This window comes from Rhinolophus sinicus, linkage group LG13 (assembly GCF_036562045.2).
Source record: "Rhinolophus sinicus isolate RSC01 linkage group LG13, ASM3656204v1, whole genome shotgun sequence".
Classification (NCBI taxonomy): domain Eukaryota; kingdom Metazoa; phylum Chordata; class Mammalia; order Chiroptera; family Rhinolophidae; genus Rhinolophus; species Rhinolophus sinicus.
In genome coordinates this window covers 61,723,586-61,742,931 of record NC_133762.1, presented here as the reverse complement: position 1 = coordinate 61,742,931, position 19,346 = coordinate 61,723,586, and the positions used below count along the sequence as shown (strand labels likewise).

Here is a 19,346-nt window from a genome sequence, read left to right as displayed (position 1 = left end):
CACTTGAACTACGTCTATTGCCACCAGGGAACTGAATGTTCTATTTTATTCTTTTTAAAATTTATATCTAAATAGCCACATGTGACTAGTGTATTAGACGGCACAATAATCTAGAGACAGGTAAATTTACCAAATAACAGTCTAAGATAGGTGACCTCTTATTGTATTTCCTCCCTGTCAGATGATGGATTTTTAAAGTGTTCTCTTTTGGCTGGCTAGGCCCCTTCCAGTTTTGTCCTGAGGATATATTCAGCAACAAAGAACAGCTTTCGATCAAAAACATCACTACAAACAGAAGAGAATGAACAAAATAAAGCTGTATTTGAAGTTGCCCTGCAGATCATTCTGAGTTCCTGGTCTGAGTTTACATCTATGCCGTTTCATAAATAGCACCATAACTACAGTCTGCCAAGTCCAGCATCAATGTGACAGGTCCAGATGCAAGGCTCTTTGTGGCTAAGTGCTGAAACAACAGACCATCACTCAATATATCTGTGTCCTATGGCCACCTCTTTGGGGGTCACAGGCATACTCGCCTAATCACGTGAGAGGCCAGCACAGCTATGGTCTACAATAAGTGTTCAGCACCCCAGATACCCCTTGAACACCTACACAGGTACACGGCACTACAGACTGTGGGGTAAAGACAAGGACCACCTTTCCCTGTCCTCAAGGACCTAGCTCAGCAGGCTATCTTCCCTTGTACTCCGCACCATCGGCCTTGGCATGCTTGGCTAACAAATAAACACTGTGTGACCTGATGATGTACATCAGCTTGCTAACATTCAGAGGACTTAAGTCACATTGAAAGAGAGAGACTTGATTCAGAGCTCCAGCTCCCATCACTGGACCTCAATAGTTCTTATGCCCAACCACAGAATGAAAGACAGGCAGAGTTTGTAAGGACCTAGTTCTAGCCAAATTAGTGCTCTAAGTTACCTGAGTTTTCCTGGCTTCCCTGAACCACCCCACAGATTCAAGCATGTTGACCTCTTACCAAGAGGCATCCAAGGTAGGGAGGGGAGATCTTTCCAGATCACACCTTGGAGAAACAGAACATGTAGCTGGAGTAGCTTTAGAACTATAAGGTGAGCACATTCATGCCATCATTTTAGGAGCTGGGTTTCATTATACACAAACCAAGGGAAGTAGAAATACACACACACACACACACACACACACACACACACACACAAAAGCAGGCTGATGTGTTCTCAAGAGAGCTGTGTTTAGACAGAGGTATAAACATTCCCAATTCAGATTTCCAGATGTGCTAAGCAATAACTAAAAGTGCACCCTCTGATCCTCCCCATATTTCCCCGCAAGTGAAGGCAGAAGACTTTCCTAACTCTAAATGTTACAAAGAGCATGTACAAGCAAATCCATACATTTCACGTGTGTGCTTGCACATTATCCTTCTAAAATATAAAAGTATAAAAATAAAATCTCTGCCTGTTGTATCTAGAAGCATGTGGAAAAAAACAAAAAACATAACTGCTTCTAGCTCTCAGTCATCTGAGCAGGCATATTTTACCAGGTTTTTCACCTTCCTGTGCCGTATGAAGAGGACACAGAAACAGAGACGACAGGGACTTTTCATTCCAAGAAACCAAATGCAGGACAAGTAGAACAAATACTAACCACATCTGACAGTACCCCTGCATGGATTCTTCAATAGAAAGAAGGGAGGGATTTTAGCATGGACTTCACATTAGGGGTGGTGTGGGTTATGCGCTGGGAGGGGACTGCTCTGGGACATCTAGGAATAAGCCATCTGAGAGCTATGTTCTAGAAGGATAAGTTAGGTGCTTGGGCTCAGGGTTTTGGTCAGAGCCATCACTGACCAGCAGCCCTCTTGTCTTTGTGCTTCTGGTAGGCGCTCAGTATTTCTGTGATGATGTTGGGGTCCTCCAGGGTGGTGGTGTCTCCCAGATCTTGAGCTCTGCCTGTGATTATCTTTCTCAGGAGCCTCCGCATGACTTTTCCAGACCGAGTTTTTGGAAGACGTTTCACTATCTGGTAAGGAAGGGGTGCAATATTAGAATCTGGGTTGGTGCCCAGACTCCCAGCCAGCTTCTAACTACGCTGAAATAAGAAGGGCTCGGCCCAGGGTATAGTGGGGCCCCTGATCTCTGGTTTCATCTTCCTACAGTCTGGACCTGAAGCTGTAATCAATCCAAAGTTCAGGATCAACTGTGAGTCATGCTGAAACCTCCACCATGACAGGGTTTACCTGTACCTGGGTTCACCTCACTGCCAACAACTCTGCTTCTCCCATAAGCTACACTAGTAAGGGCCGCCAGGTAGCAACAGAACCAAGTAAGTGCAATAGCACCTTGTCTCCACTCCTTGGCCTGAGCCAGGGTTGGTTTTGTCTTAACATATGAGGTAAGAGCTACTTAAGGGAGAAAAAAACATCGTCTTGCTTAGTATTTGAAAATTTAGCATTTTACATTTTAAACAGTCACAGCCCATTCAGGGTCAATGGCAATACATTAGGAGCTGAGTTTGGGCACTTTAATAGTGACTTGTCTTTTGATATAATTCAGTTCGTCTAAGGCAGGGTGTCCAAACTGCAGCCTGCGGGCCAACTACGGCCCGCAATCCATTGTTAATTGGCCGGCAGCAAATTCCAAAAATATATTTAGTTTACTTAAATAAACCAGGTGAGGCAATACGTACTTCACCTCGAGTGAGTGGCCCAGCCGTTTGTGTATTTTACTGCATATGGCCCTTGGTAAAAAATGTTGAAAAAAGTTTGGACACCCCTGGTCTAAGGAGTATTGAGGACTCCCTGAAACTCTGATCCCCAGGGCAACAGTTTGACCTATGCCACACCAAGTGAGGCCTCATAGGACCATTTCCAGACCAAGTAATGCCATGGGGGAAATGCTAACAAAGAAAGGAGTGAAAAACTAACGGGGCTCAGAGGGTAGCCCAATTTTCCACAGAACTGACTCCAACATAGGCTCCCTCAGATAGGGTCTAGTGATATCTCCCTCACTAATACCGGGAAAAGTGTTCAGAAACCACACAGGAGCTGAAGAATTCTGGTATTTTCCACACGTTTCTCTACTTAAAATCCCTAATTTTCTTCTATTCCTGTAACTAGCCACCATATGCAAAGTTAGAGAGCATATAATCTTGGCCAGCACTACCCCCTGGACAGGCAAGCTGTGCAGATTTCTGATGCTGCATCTCCCTGCACCTCTCCGTCTCCCTCTGACAATGCAGCCATCCACCACCCTCACTCACCACCCAGGAAACCAAACAGTTAGTGTCAGTTTTGCTATGATGTTAGTTGTGGGAAGCAGAGAAGGAGGAGCGAGATGAGAAGTGCAGTTGCACCTGAGATGGAAGTCCACTCACCAGAATCTGATCGGGCACAGCATACTTGGCAATCTTGGTGGCCACTGTGGACCTGAGCTCACTCATCACCATATCCGAGTCACCTGCATCATCTTTCAACACGATAAAGGCAAATGCAGCTGGAAGGGGAGCAAAGTTTTGGGACGTATTAGCCAGAGTTGTATATAAATCACCATAAATCCAAACATATCAAATCATATGTTGGTGACCTTGTAGCAGCTGGTTTCTTTAGTTGCAGCCCTCAAAATGCATTACCATTTTCATTCAAAGTAGAAGCGATGATTCTGTCAGTTCCACTGATCGTCCCAGATGGGTGAGCATCCATGGTTGAGAGCTTCGCACCATGGTTCTGGTGTTGACTAGCTGTGCATGTGACCTTGCACACGGAACTTCACCTCTCTACCTGCCCCTGCACCTGTGAAATAGCCCATAAAATGGGTTTATAGGACATTTACTACCAGCTACCATGAGATTGTGCAAGGGAACATGGCACGTGGCACTAACCTGTGTATGTGTCCAGCACTGTAAGTACGAGCCACAGTGGATATCTAAATTTAAATTAAGTTGAAAATGCAGTTCCTCGGTCACATGAGCTATATATAGCTAGTGGCTACTATACTGACAGCACAAATGAGGGACAGCTCTGTCATGGCAGGAAGTCTGTTGGGTGACACTGGCCAACCCATAATTTAGCACAGACACTACGTTTTGTTTGTCAGTATCCTACCATGTTCCAGAAAAGATTTACAGTGGTTCCCACAGGTCTCTGAATACATTTCTTTTCAATCTACTTGGGATAATCATGTATATGGTATGACACTGGGATCTAATTGTTTTCTCTCCATATGAGTAGTCACTTATCCCAGCACCATCTTGGACAGTCGGTCCTTTCCCCACTGACCTGCAATGTTCCCCTCTCTCATACACGATGTTTCTACATATATGCAGCCCTATTTATTATTCATTTGTCTGTTTATTCCTGTACCAATTCCACCCCATCTAAATGAATTCTCCCTCCAGCACATATCACCTAACATACTACGTAGTTTCCTCATTGATCATGTATACTGTTTTTTGTCTGTCTCTACCCTCTACTCCCTAACCCCTCCAGCATGTCAACTTTGTGGAGCAGAGACTTCATGTCTTTCACTCACTATTGTGTCTCAACTTTTAGAACTGTTCCTGGAACATAGTAGGTCCTCAACAAATTTTTGTTAAATGCATCAATGAATGACTTTCCTGAATAAGTTACTATCTGTAGAAACCTAGAGCCTTTGCCTCCCCACCACCCTGCCTCCATTTCTACCTGGCAAACTCTTATTCACCCCTCAAGACCCAGTTCAGCTACTCTGCACTTTGTAAAGCCTTTCCTGACTCTGTCCATGAATACAGCTGTGGCACTTGCTGTATGTGAACAGTTGTTGGTCCCCACCAATGTCCACCTCATTAAGTTGTGAGATCTTTGAGTGGAAGAGCTGTATTTTTCTCTCATCTTGGTATGTCCAATGCCAGGTAGTTTTGACCCACACCACAGGGGCTCAGAAGAAACAGGCAAAGCCGACACCTTATCTGGCTGGGAAGGCCCACCGAATGAGGTCTGCTGTGGATATAACTATCGTTAATTAAAAATTTAAAACCACTAAAGCAACACACGCTGATTACCAAAATTTAAAACACTACAAAAGTATATAAAATAAAACTGCACCTCTCCTCCCTGCCTCTCTCCCCTCATTCCTCCCCTGAAAACAATGCAGTATGATGGTTAGGAGAGACTGCTCTGGTTCCAAATCCCTTGCTAGCTGTGTGGCCTTGCTATTTATGTGTAAGTCACTTAACCACTCTGTGCCACAGTTTTCTATTTGTAAAATGGGGAGCTAACAGTACTCACCTCACAGCTGTGAGTCAGGATTAAATAGTGACAGCCCCTAAATAGAACCCACAATAGGCAGGTTCTCGGGGGCTGCTGTCTGCTGCCTCCGGACCCAAATTTTAAAGTTAACTTCTAGGTGTGTATACTACCATCTTTTAAACCCTAGTGGGATCACACTGGACATGTTGTCCTGATTGTTTCCCCCTTGTCTCTAATCAGCGCCTTTCCCTGCCAGTCACTCATCTCTCCAATGAGATGATACTGAAATGAGCCTGGATTGTTGAATTCTGAGCAGAGATGTGTCAGGAAAGCCTCAATGTGAGAGGAGGAGCTGGCTAAGAGCCAGGAGGAGGTACGCAAGGCTGAACTTGGGGACTGGTGAGACAGGTCAATAGCAAAAGCACTGCACATTGGTCATATCAAGTGCAGACAGAGGGGGTGGGAACAAATAAATATACAACAGCTTTTGCAGAAGTCTTTAGAGCTTACCAAGAACAATTAATGAGTTATTCATGTATTACAAATGGACAGATGCTCAAATTTGTAAGAAATCAGGAAAACGCATGTCATCATACCCATAACATACAAATTCTCTGCAACCAGCCTGGCAGACATTACAAGGCCTGGCCATACCAGAGTTACTTAGGATACCAGTAAGTAGAGAGCTGCTGATGGGAGTGTGAAGTGGCCCGAGGCCTCTGAGAGTCACACATGAGGACCTGTTCCCATCTCTGCCCACTTCTGATCCCTAACACGTCTCCCTCATATCTCAGTCTCCTGATAACAAAAGGAAAGCAGCCTCATGAGTAAATCCTTCTCATGGCAATTGAACATTTTTTTTTAGAACACTGAAAATAAATGTTATATTTTACAGAGAAAGTGTTGAGTAAGAAAAACAGTAGCACACAAACATGGAAGGGAAGTGTAGGGGACATGTGAGATACAGTCAACACAGGATGTCCCTGATAACAGCAGGAAGAGCACCCAATCCCAGGCTACATGGTGGGACAGTAGAGGTCGGTCTGCCCAGCAGCGCAGCACAGAGTCAGTGAGTGCTCAGGTCACACCAGGCCATGCATTTCAACACTCAGGTGGACTCTGCCCCTTCCTAGACCCACCCTCTTAGAAACTGGCAGACTTTGGAACAAAGTGTGTCCTTGGTAAAGAAGACAACTGATCAGTTGTTCTGTGTTCCTCCACATGTCACTGTGCAATGGAAACCACAGGTCAAATTCCTCCAAAAAGAGTCCCAGAGCGGCAAAAGAGCCTGCTCCAGGGCCTACTTTGATCTGCCAGCCTGGGTGCAGAGCTGGCACTGAATGCTGTGAGCATGGCAGGGCATTTCAACGTAGGCCCTCTCTAATGGGGCCTCCAGAGGCACTGTGGACAGAGGAGCAAACTCCCCAAGCTCACCTGGGACCAAATAGCTCAGGGCTGCTTGTGGATGAGTGCCATTAAAGGACAGTGGAGCTAGGGCATCTCTGAAATCTGACCCTAGTCTCACAGGTATGCTGTTCAGTGTCCTCACCCAAAATCTCCACTTGAAGGAGAAGAAAACCAACAGCTTCACCCATAAACACTCTGCCACCCATTTTCCAGATTCTGTTCTTTCTACAGAGGTGCCATGATGGGCACCAAGGCCAGAGATCAGAGGAGCTCCTTCCATAGTGCTCACCTTCTCCTTTGATGTTGTGCGGGTAGCCAATGACGGCGGTCTCTGGCACTGCGGGGTGACTAGACTGTACCAAACAGAACAGAAAGGTGAGAAGTGGAACACCTGACACAGCAAATTACATACAGCTCCCAATCTGAGGCCAACATGACCTGCACTCACCATCGCATCCTCAATCTCTGCTGTCCCCAGTCGGTGGCCACTGATGTTGATGACATCGTCCATCCGCCCCGTGATCTGGTAATAGCCACCCTCGGTTCGGTGAGCCCCATCTCCAGAGAAGTAGTAGCCTGCACCACAGTGCGGGAATTTAGTGCCAGTACCTCCGAACCAAGACCCAGCAGGGCTTCCATCCTTCCATAAGGGACATAATGGGACCCATGTCCAAACCTCACTCTATAGAAGAAAGCTCTGAACCCTGTACTCTGCTGACTTCCTGCCTGCTGGCCCTCCTTGCAACCCCTCATAGAGACACTCTCTAGATGTGCTATTTGTATGCTAGTGAAAGACAGATGGTTCTGAGACAGCAGAATGCAGTCAAGGTTGCAAATGTCTGGGGAGCAGAAGACATAACAATGAGCACACTCAAACTTCCCCCCAAATTAGTCTCACTTACAAGCTTGAGACTGAATCCCAAAAGGCACACTGTTATATGTAAAACTCCAACACAAGGACACAAAAGCAAACAGGGAAAAATAAAAAAAGTAAAACAGAAGAAAACGTACAGCGATCATGACAGTTTTCCAAGGTGGTTTCTTTACTCTTCTTTCCTAATAGCCTAAGGAGTGTGCACCATGGGCCATGTGCTTAGGGCTCTGCGTGCTCTCCCACTTAACCCCACGATGTCCCTGAGGTAGGTCTTTTCCCATTTTAGACATAAAGTCAGGGAAGTAAAGAGGGAGGGGTCAGGACTCAAACTCATGCCTCAAAATGCCTGTCCTTAACCTGCACTGTGCTCATAGTCACCATTACCTTAGAAAGGCTTTCTGAGAATAAGGTTCCAGCAGTGTGTGTAAAGGCATAACATGACCCACGCTAGCAGTTCACCTGGATAAGCCTTGAAGTAGGCATCCACGAATCTCTGGTGGTCTCCATAGATGGTCCTGGCCATGCCTGGCCAGGCCTGGGAGAGGCACAGAGCTCCAGACACACTGTCGCCCTCCATGACGTTCCCCTGCAGACGCAGAAGGCACAAGTGTGAGAGACCAGGCAGATTCTGGCTGAGAAGTAAAAAACTGACAATCAGCATTATTCTCTTAACTGCTTGGCTAGAGGCAGAAAAATGACAAGTGTGCCCCAAAGGAACTGTCCAGAGTTTTCTCCTCTGCAAGGAACTGGACTCAAGAGAGCTTTTGAGGAGAACCTGGGCTCCCCCCACGTGGTGATTTTATCCACTGTGTGTCTAAGAGAAGACTCCTCTGCAGTGAATGCTGCATGAAGACACAGGACCTTCTGCCACCTACCAGATCCTGGGTATGTGTGACATGGGTGAGTGGGCAGAGGAGGCCAGGAAGGTGGAAAGAAATGCTAAGGAGCTATGTAGGGTGCACAAGGAAGAGGAAGACACCTCTGTGAGGTTCTTACACACCTTCTCGTCCATGAGAGCCGGGACAATGCCAAAGAAGGGCCTCATCGCCATGCCAGGGAGAATTTCTGCCCCTTCTTCTGAGGGCCGTGGTGCAATGCAGATGCCACCTGTTTCTATGGGGAGAATGGGGAAGAAACACCAATGGGCTTAGGGGTTACGTCATCAAGGGTCTGGGACAGCCACACTGACTGGTGCTCTCCCAGAGTGGGAGGTGGGTGGGATTGCCCATTTGAGGCAAGGAAATGGCCCCCAGTGTCACAAGGACTTTTGTCTAAGGCAAAACTAGACTTGGACTCTGTTCTCTTCCACTGTGGAATGGAATGGGGCCCAGGTAGAGGGCTCAGTCCTAGGTGCCATGGCTCCAAGGCACCCGGTGGGTGCTGCCTCTTCTCCTCCAAGGCCCTGTGTGTCCAGCCCTTGCTTTAGCAGGAAAGATGGAGTCCACCTACTTGCACAGGAAGATGGAGGAGAGGAATTGCTTGTGGGCCAGTGCACATTCCACACAGGCCAAACAACGAAAACAGATGCCCACAAACTCTGTTTTCACATTATTTCTCTGGCACTTCCTTCTATCAGCCTGCATGGAAATACCTTATGAGATTCGGTTGCAATCTCAGTCCTATGCCCTGCTGAATGGATCAGAACTGAGCTATTTGGAACATCCCACTTTCTGGCTTCTGGAAAGATGAGACCGCAACCACATCAGTGGCGGTCTCCTGCCCCAAATATCCTATTAAGTCATATAACCAAGAGAAGATGGGGCAAATCTAAACAAAACGCCACTGAAAATTCCTTTTCCCACTAAAACTTAGATTTAGACTCATAGTCCCTTAAACAACAGGGCTCATCGTCATCACAGGTACTTGCATTCAGAAAGTAGACCCTATGAGGAAAGAGAACATTTAACTGAGTACTTACTACATGTCAGGACTTGGGCAACATTCGTTAGTGGTATCAGCTCATTCCATCCTCAGCCGGGGCCTAGAGAGAGTGCCCCCATTTTACAAATGAGGAAACTGAGACTCAGAGAAGTCATTACACGTCCCAAGTCTTATAGCTGCACAACAGCAGCCAGGCTCCATCCCTGAGCTTCCTCGCTCCATACGCTAGGTTTTCGACAACCACATATGATGAGGGCTGAGGCATTAGTGGTGTTGGATTGCATTTGCACAGTCTCACACTTGATCCCCCACATCTGGTGCTTAGCCGTGTGTTCTCGGTGCACTAATGTGAGCACAGTTCCCAAAGTATGCCCTGACCCCTTGTCCTCAGGGATGCTCTCACCGGTCTGCCACCAGGTGTCCACCAGTGTACATCTACTGTCCCCCACCACCTTGTGGAGCCACTCCCAGGCCTCGTGGTTGATTGGTTCTCCCACTGAAACCACACACAAAAGAAAAAAGATATTAATACACTTCAATAAACCTGAAACCAAAATAAATAGATAGTTAAGGGGAAAACAGCTCTATAATTTTCCTAAAGGACATAAAAGGAGGTTTGAAAAAGCAGTGAGATCTGTCATGTTATGGCCATCAAAGAAATACAAATTACAATGAGATATTTTCACCACTGGAGAGTCAAAAATAATAAAAGAAAAAACCTGACAAGAATGTGGGGGAAACAATATCACATGTACCATGTAATTTGGTATGGCAATTTTGGGGAGCAATTTGGGCATTTCTCTTAATATCTAAAAGTTCATACACCCAATATAACTATTTTTTTCTGAGTTTTAAAATGAGTTTATTAAAGAATTATTAGGAAGGCAATGACGCTTGATTGTCATTAAAAAAAGTTCTGTTTCTTCATATTGAATAATAAAGGTAATGTAAGAAGCTACAGAGTTATAAGCTTCTTTCTACTCGATTCTCTGATAGTATAGCACAGTGTAGTCATTTTTGCAGTCCTAGAATAAATAAAGTCTCTTCTATGTTTCTCTTTAAAAAGTGATAAATAATAACAGAAGATGGCATTTAAAAAGGCCACTTTTCTATTCATTCTGTAGTATTGGAGCCAGTATTGTTCCCATCACTGGCTACAATTTTCACTTTATTCACTTTCATAATTCTGTCACCTCTCTGAATTCAATATAATTCTATACAAAAGTCCATACATTATCACAGAATCTATATGTATTTAGAGAGCCCCTGGAACTGACGCTATTCCCGACTCTCTGAGCCAATGTTGAATTTATAAGCCTTATCAAACCATAGTAGAACTTGAAGGGCAAGTTGGGGGGGTGATCTGTTTAGACTGTAAGAGCTCATCAAGGCTTTTCCGAAGACTGTTTTCCACAGTGGTATTTCTACATAACTGATATGCCATGGCTTAGGAGGAAGAAATTGTTTTTCTTATTCAGTTTTGCATTGATCTCCTGTGGAGAAGGCACTTCCTGCTGTGAAGTACACAGAAGCAGCACAGCCAGGAGCCCAGCAGGAGGTATCTACTTCCCACACCACATCCATGGCCACTGCAGAAAAACCCCAATACAACTACTTTAGACAACTGTTTGGGGCAGATTATACTAAAGCGAAATGTAAGTTTATTCTATTACTCAAAACTGTTACTCCTGACACACACCCCACAGAAACGAGTGCATATCCACTGAAAGTGGACACATAGAAGGATGTTCACAGTGGCCAAAAACTAAACACTATCCATCAAGAGTGGAATGGAGAAAGTGTGCAGTATTCATGCAGTAAAATACCGTACAGCATGAAAATGAGTAAGCATCAGTATGCCCAATAGGAACAAACCTCAGAGTCACGGCCCCGAGCAATTGCAGTAGGCACAAGGGTAACACATGCCATACAAGCTCATGTATATGAAGTTCAAGAACAAGCAAATCAATCCACACTGAGAGTGGCCAAGTAGTGGTCATGGCTGGGGGATCCTGACTGGGATGAGACATAAGGGAACTTTCTGGAGACTGGAAATTTCTATGGCTTGATCCGGGTGTGGTTATCTATCTATATATGTATATATGCAAATAGTTCTCAAGCTGAACACCTGACATTCGTGCATTTCACTGTATTTTATACCTCAGTAGAAAGGGGAAAGGCACTTATGCCATATGACTCCGCTGCTGATTCTCAGTGTCTACCTGTTGTGGTCTGAATGTGCATGTCCCCCAAATTCATGTTGAAATTCTAACTCCCAAAGATGATGGTATTAAGAAGTGGTGCCTTTGGGAGGTACTGAGGTCATGAGGGTGGAGCCCTCAGGAAAGGGATTAGGGTTCTTATAAAAGATGTCCCACAATGCTCCCTCACCCTTCCACCGTGTGAGGACACAGCAAGAACACATTGTCTTCTCAAACGCACAGGAAGAGGGCCCTCACCAGAACTCAACCATGCCCATGCCTTTATTTTAGGCTTCCCAGCCTCCACAACAGTGAGAGTTAAATTCCTGTTGTTTATAAGCCCCCCCAGTCTGTGGTATTTTGTTATAGCAGCCAGAATGTTATAGCAGCCAGAACAGCTAAGACACTACTCTAATGAAACACCCACACCAGACTAGCACTCAGCTAGAACTCACAGGTTTAGACATACTGTTGCTAAATACTGAAATACTCTCATGCTGGTTGCTTCATGCTAAGGACCACCCACGATGCAGCAGCTAACCAACGCCTATTATGGCTGGGGTCTCCCATGTTGGTCACATGGGTGGCTGGGTGTTGTGTGTATTGCCCCTGCACTCACACATGCCCACAAGGAGGCAGGAAGATGCCACTGTGCAGCACTGGTTGACACTGGGAAACTGCCAATAGCCCCAAGAGCCAACCACAGGGACATGACCACAAGGAGCACAGCAATCCCTACGGAGGGTGTGAGGACATTTTCAAACAAGAGGGCAGAACCACATGGAAAACTCCGTCTATTACTGAGTTAAAATAAACTTCACAGATAATAGTGCAGTGTAATCACGTTCATGTTAAAGAAATCATCTCAGAGCCCAGCTGTGTCTTTGCACAGGAATACTCACACAACTTTGAAGAAGGCACCCGAAGGTGCATAAGCAACAGGGTCCCCTGGAGCAGCACTCAGAGAGGACATCAGCTTTCATTGCAAAGTACTGAGTTTTTCTTTTTACAGTAAGAATATATCCATGTGTTGCTTATAAAATTGAAAGTTTAAAAAAAAGTTTAAAGAAATATATATCTTGGGGTAGAAGTCTTGAATGCGCTACATTCTGCTGACTGGTAAGGTTAAGTAAAGTCAACACACCCAAAGCCTGGAGGGCTATGAAGATTAATCAATCCATCTAGAATGGCCCTGAGCTATGGCTACAGCAAGAAGCGAGCAGCAAGCTGGCCCTGGCTAAGCTTGAGGCTTGCTGGTCTCTGATGCTGCCAGTGCCCTGTGCAAGGAGTTACACGGTGCTTACTGCCAGCCTGCTAGCACTGCTTACTGATAACCTGGTCTTGGGGAACCCCCCCCCCCAGGGCTCTACTATTAGCATTGGTTATGTGGCAGGAATATGCACCCCCCCCACCCCAGACCAGCAAAGTACCCAGAGCCCAGCTAAACCTCATATGGGCTACCTGGTACAGAGACGTCCTTGAATGTGTCAGTGGCGCCTGATCCAAGACACCACAACCTTTACAGAGGGCCAGCACCTGGTGCTGGGGGACCCCTGGCTGAGGCAGCTTTCTATGGAGACCAGCACCCCACTCTAATGCAGGTACTAGAGACCTGAAGTGCTCAGAGCACTTCATTTGGGCCGTTGTCATTTGGGTCGTTGTGAGTTTTCCTCAGCAACTGAATCCCATAAGTGCATCTGGCAAATAACCTCCCTCTAGTCCTGTCTCCACTTAACTCCCTAGGTCCACTCAGGTGGCTTTGCAGATGACACCTGGAGAACCTGAGTTGTTTATGGCACTAGCCACCCCTCCACTTGCTACTGGTCCTCAAATGATGCCTGGCCCAGACTGTAGGGATATGTCACAGGTCCTCTCCATCCACACAGGGTCCCAGTCAGGAGTGTACAGGCCTAACCTCTATAGCACCAACATGCCAAGAGAGGTATCTCAGACACCCCGCCACCTAGAATGGAGCCCAATGTGCTTTCTGCTGCTCCCACCTGGAAAATTCAAACTGCTTGGTCATCCAGACACAAACTGACACTGACCACCAGGAAGGACCCAAGCAGGGAGGAGGAGCTGGGTGCACGAAAACACGTCTTACAGGTAGCGCTGCCTAGTGACTTCTGCTCCAGAGAAGCCAGAGACTCGGGTGGAGCGTTAGGGCAGCATCCGGGCCAGGGCTCAGCTTCATAACAAGCAGTCAGCCCCACCTGACCTGCTGTGTTTCCCTGCATGTGGACACAGCACTGCAGAAGACTCAGATGACTGTGACTTCTGGGATCTCACTGCCTGGTGAGGTGGTCAGCACGAGGACAGATATCCGACTGGAGTCGGCTCGTCTGAGAGCCGGCAGCCCAAGGTCCAGAGAAGCCAAGGAAATCCCCAGGAGAAGCAGCACAGAGAGGGGCCTCGAGGGAGGATCAGGGTCCTGAGAGGTAGGAGAGAGCAGCAGGGCACTGTAGGCAAGAGCGGCAGGGCAAATCAGGGCGGGCCCTAAGTCCTGCACCAGCACTGCCTGCCTTAGTCACAGACAAACAGTGCATGCACACCATCACCAAGCTCCTTTTTCCATGGACACAACTGGCAGCAAGACACATCTCCAAGGATACCTGCCCCACATGTTTCCTCCATGAAAAACCACCAAGCAGATCCGTGTATTCACCAAGTAGCAGGGAGGGCCTCCCGTCTTTCTTTCCCTCCTGACCACACCTGATAACATGTGTAAGGGGGGAAATGAAATGCATCAGGGAAAAGCTAAGAGAACAGAAAGGGCCTCCTAGTACCATCTGAACTAACCCCATGTCACCTTTCCCAAAAGCTTTCATGTGACTTGGCCACATCTATCAAAACTACAAATGGAGATAACCTTTGATCTTGCATCTACCTTCCTGGAAATATTTAAAGTGAGAGCAGCGTACAGCACAGAATGACCTTTATTACAGTGCTTGGGAATAACTGGTGTCCAGCGTCAGGCGAATGCTGAGTGAACTGCAGAACTGCAGTTGATTTTCATGGGGCAATCCCGTGCAGTCACCGAAGAAAGGGGTCAGGCCTTATCTTACCAAGTTGGTGAGGATTCATAACAAGGATGAAGCAAAGAACCGAGGCACAGAAAGTGTCTGAAATGCTATGCCCCAGACTGGCAATGGCTGCGGACTCTGGGGTGGGGCTGACAGGCGGAGACCTCTATTTCCTACTCAGTGTGGCCTGGCATTGTTTGAATTCACCACAGACACGGGCACGTAGCTTTTCATGATTAAAGTCATTAAAAAGCCTGCAGTGGCTTTCACAGACGACACACACATCCTCTCCAGCCACAGAGTAGCACTCACCTGATCCCAGGGTCCGCAGGGAGGAGCGGTCGTACTTCCTCACCCAGGCATCACCATATTTCAGTAACAGCCGGACAGCTGTCGGAGCACCATAGAATTGATTGATCTTTAACCTCTGCACCATCTCCCAATACCGACCTACAAAAAGGCCCCAATTCAGTCAGTCTGAGAGCCCACCAGACATTATCTATTTTAAACTAATTTAGAGATCAGTGAACAGTACTGGTTACTGGGTATGTGTAAATACCTGCATTGTTCACACAAACAGGATTCAACATCTACCACTAGGATGGAAAGGGAGCCCTCTGGGAAAGGGCTTGCTGTGGCAGTCATTCCCCAGCACACCCCCATCTACAGGCTGGTCCATTTGTAAACAGCCTTTGCCTGGCTCTGGACAGCTGCACCCACCCACATGATGTACCCTACATGATATAGTGAGGAATTAGTTAAAAGGATGTTACTGTGAATTGAAAAGTAATCCCTTATAGCATTAACATAGAACTTGTGTTCAGTGGCATTTAAATAGTCTCTAAAGTGGTAACTGGTGCTTCCCCCTAGAAGACTGCGGCCAGGCCACCACTGCATGCACTCCAGGGACCGGGGAAATGGCCCAGCACATGCTCACCTCATTTCCCATAATGTCCCAAAACTCACCACCATCGCTCTACACACAAGAAGCTGAGCTTCAAGTGGCTGAAGGGATGTGCCTGTGATCACACCTAAGACATGGCTCTTAATCCCTAGCTATGCCCTGTACACTTTCTACAGCACATCCAGCCCCACTGGGTGGCTGGATAGGAGGAAGGGGAGATGACAAAGACAGTCTACTCACGTAACTGTCAGCGCTGTGGGATGCTTGGGCAAGAGCATTCTAGCAGGGCTACCACCTTTCAATTACATTAAAACGAATACTTGGGGTCACTGTACTGAATGGGAAGAAGATGCCAAAGTGAGCAAGACATGGCCACCTCCTCCAGGTGAAATCAATTCATGGAGGTGGCTCTAAGTCATGCTTGATGCACTCTGATGCAACAGCCCTGAAAGCACACTTAGCAGGCTGTAGAAAGCCCCCTCTGTCTGGGGGACTTGAGTAGGCTGGCAGTTGGTTTGGGCTTCAAAAAGGGCTGGATCTGGTCAGGTGGCCAGAGATAAGCGATACAGTGATAAGGGGAAGGCCCGAGGCAGGCAGTTTAAGTTAGAGAGTGCTGGAGTTGATGGTTTTGAGACAGCTTCCAGTGCCAAATTCGACCCTCTTCTATTGCTCGTCTGATCTTATTGTGGACAAGGCTCCCAGCCGCGGCCCACCTATCAGGGCTCAAGACTCTGCAGCTATGCCATGGGACCATAAACTACAGCCAGGCCAGAGCGAAGGCCTCCACTCCATCCTCCTGTTAACCTCTCCTCCTTCCTTAAGGTCCCTCTGGGGGACCCTATTTGGGTTCCAAGTCCTCACCAGGATCAGGGTAAACTGGGGTGCTCTCAAAAAGGATGCTGGTTGCTCCATTGCAGAGGGGCCCGTACACCACGTAGCTGTGTCCTGTAATCCAGCCGATGTCGGCCACACAACCGAAGATGTCCCCTGGCCGGTAGTCAAACACAAGCTGCACAAACAGGAGAGGCTGTCAGGAGCCTGTCACCCCATGTTCCCACATGTCACTAAGAGTGTTCTGTAACTGTGAGACACAGCTGCTCCAATGGCTTCCAAGAGCAGAGGAGTAAGTGTACTGTGGTGGTTTCATGCAGTCATAGCCATGAAAAGATGGAGCTACTGGTACATGTAACACATTGATTCTTGCAGAGGACAATGAAAGAAGCTAAACCCCAGAATGTAGCCCCAACTCAACAAAGCTGATCTGTATACTGAAGGCACACTAAAGATGGTCTTGCTGGGGGTCTGCCTGCAAGGGGCATGTAAGGACCTTCCAAGGGCTGAAGACACCCTATGTCCTAATTTGGGTGGTGGCGCCACGTGTGCTCACAGGTAAAACTTCATCTACATAATTGTATGTATAAGGACATCTTTCTGCATTAAGTTATACCACAATTTTTAAAATCCCTTCAAAACTGCAAAAAATGAAAGTCAAAAAGACCAAGAAACACCTCAAGCATCATCAGCTTCTAAAAGCCTGAGAGGTGAGACACAGGTGTTTCTTGCATTCTTGCCAAAGGGTTCAACCTGAGCCTGATCCTATCTCTGGATCCAACTGTCCTTTGCAGGAAACATGGAGGACAGAGGGAAAACAGCCAGGTGCTACAACAGACAAAGTATAAGGAAATGGAAGGGATGGAGGGAAACCTATAGGTTTGAAAAGGCTTAAAAGACATGTTGCAAAAATGTCAATGGCAAGAGTAAGCTGCAGGACCAGTGATGCACATCCAGTTGACAACTAGAAAAAGGAAAATGCAAGGCAGGGATGCTTCAAGGTCAGGATGCGGGGAGTAGGCTGAGGGCAGATGGGTTATGAAGGGGCTTCTGTGAGGCTGGAGATGTTTCATTTCCTGAATGAAGTCGGTTTGCCTTATAATAATTCATTAAGCCACATATTTAACTTGGATGGTTTTCTATATCTGTGTTCTATTTTGAATAAATTTTTTTTTTCATTGGGGGGAGTGGCAAATGGCTCCAGTCTTCTGCTGCCAAAGACAAGCACTGAGATTCTCCAGAAGTTTCCAGACAGCATAGTGGTGGCCTGGACATGGCTAGAGTCCTGTGGAGCAGTGTCTGAGGTGAGGGAGGATTCTTTCAAGGAAGACTGAACTTTCATTGCCCTGGTGAATCAGGATGCCCCCATCCCAAAACCCCACATCATTTGGGAACTGAATGGATTTTTAATACAACTTGGACCCAAATTGTCAAGTCTTTCAAACGGCTGGAGATTTCTCCCCCTGCAGTTCTTGGAGGGAGGGTAGGTAAGTGGGGCCAGCCATTCTCCAAAGGGCCCAGGAGGCAGCCGGTGCCCTGACCCCACTGCACACCTCCAAAATCAGCTCACACTCCTATCATCCCTTCAGTCAACTGTCCTCTTCCCTGAGAGAAACCAATAGACCTAATATCCTCTGCATGTGCATATATGCATGTGTGCAGAGAGACACATACATAGATATATGTGCACACACACAAACACACTTTTTCTACAGAAGGCTGCAAGTTTCTATTCCTAATGCTCCAAAAAAAAAAAAAAAAAACCCAACAACTCAATGTACTGAAAAAGTCAAAAGATGGTCTTCCGTTCCTATATCCCACTTCTTTTGTTCACATGGACAGTATCCTGGTAATACTCTGAAAACACAAAAAAAATAAAGAATCTCTCATATTTATAGCTTCCCTAATGTTAATTTTATTATACATTGATGGGAACAATTTGATTCATTCTGTGACTTTCTTGGTATTTGATCCCAGTGTTTCTATTTTCCAAAGTATTTTTACTTACTTATCAATCTTTGCAACATCCCACCAAGAACTGAGGAAGGGTAAGGTTTTTCAGATCAGAACACTGAGGTCTAAACAGGTTCTATGACATGCTCAAGGTCACCCCGCAGCCAGAACGCACTGTCTTAATATGGATTTGTATTAAGTATAATACACTGTCTGCTCAGCCTGGTTCTGTACTACATGTCTTTCTGCCTCACTTTCAACATCCTTAGTGCTGGGGTGTGAGTGGCCACCAGCAGGACCAGACATCTCCACTGGGAGGCCGTGTGTATGCGCTGCTCAGCACCCACTCCTCATCTATTCTCATCCATGAGGTTCTCCTCCCACGTGACCCAGGGTGGCCAATCAGCATATTCTACCCCCCACCCCCACCTCTGACCATAGTGACTGGGATTGTCAAGGTTCTCTCTGGCCCCTGGAAGAGCCAAATTAAAAAATCAAAACCTATTGAGAACGTGGTAGGCACAGAAGTGGCCTGAGGCAGGGAAGATAGCACTACCCAGGACAATGTCTGAGCCCTGCTTGGATGGGCCTGAGCTTTCCGCTCAACTGGCCAGACAGTTCCCTTTGCTGCTGGCACCTACTGGAGCTTCTTTTTGCATTCTGCAACAGAGAGTATGGTCTACAGATGGTATATTAAAATCTAATCACCCCAATAAATTTAATAAAATAAAATTAAAAAAAAAAAAATCTAATCCCATTTGGAAACTGTCAGCCACTTCCCGAGGCGATCAGAGATGCCACGATAAACTGCAATCTCCCACCCATATTTAAATGAGTACTGATTTCTAAACTCATTTATTGAAACAAGCAAACAAACAAACAAAAAAAGTGTCATATGGCTTGCTTTATAATCCCTTAAGGACACTATAATATAATTTCCATGTACTAAATTTAAATTTCTTTATAAAAGCAAATCTTTTTAACTTTACTTTTAAAATATAGCCCAAGTGAGCAGGGCTTAGAAGCCACAATACTTTTAGGGGCACATGAAAAT

At 46.4% G+C, this 19,346-nt stretch overlaps 1 protein-coding gene and 1 pseudogene across 1 annotated transcript in view; both read right to left on the bottom strand.

The window, feature by feature from the left end:
- Window positions 1-299: 299 nt before the first annotated feature.
- ACSS1 (acyl-CoA synthetase short chain family member 1) overlaps window positions 300-19,346 on the bottom strand; it is a 74,489-nt gene continuing 55,442 nt past the window's right edge. The window contains exons 6-14 of the mRNA XM_019716781.2: window positions 16,370-16,517; window positions 14,917-15,054; window positions 9,784-9,876; window positions 8,500-8,612; window positions 7,959-8,085; window positions 7,074-7,201; window positions 6,915-6,978; window positions 3,370-3,488; window positions 300-2,016 (exon numbers count right to left, since the gene is read on the bottom strand). Of these exons, the coding sequence (XP_019572340.2) occupies window positions 1,837-2,016; window positions 3,370-3,488; window positions 6,915-6,978; window positions 7,074-7,201; window positions 7,959-8,085; window positions 8,500-8,612; window positions 9,784-9,876; window positions 14,917-15,054; window positions 16,370-16,517 (1,110 nt within the window). The 3' untranslated portion in view covers window positions 300-1,836. The remainder of the gene's footprint in view (window positions 2,017-3,369; window positions 3,489-6,914; window positions 6,979-7,073; window positions 7,202-7,958; window positions 8,086-8,499; window positions 8,613-9,783; window positions 9,877-14,916; window positions 15,055-16,369; window positions 16,518-19,346) is intronic.
- LOC109437497 (transcription initiation factor IIA subunit 2) lies at window positions 10,366-10,947 on the bottom strand (annotated as a pseudogene).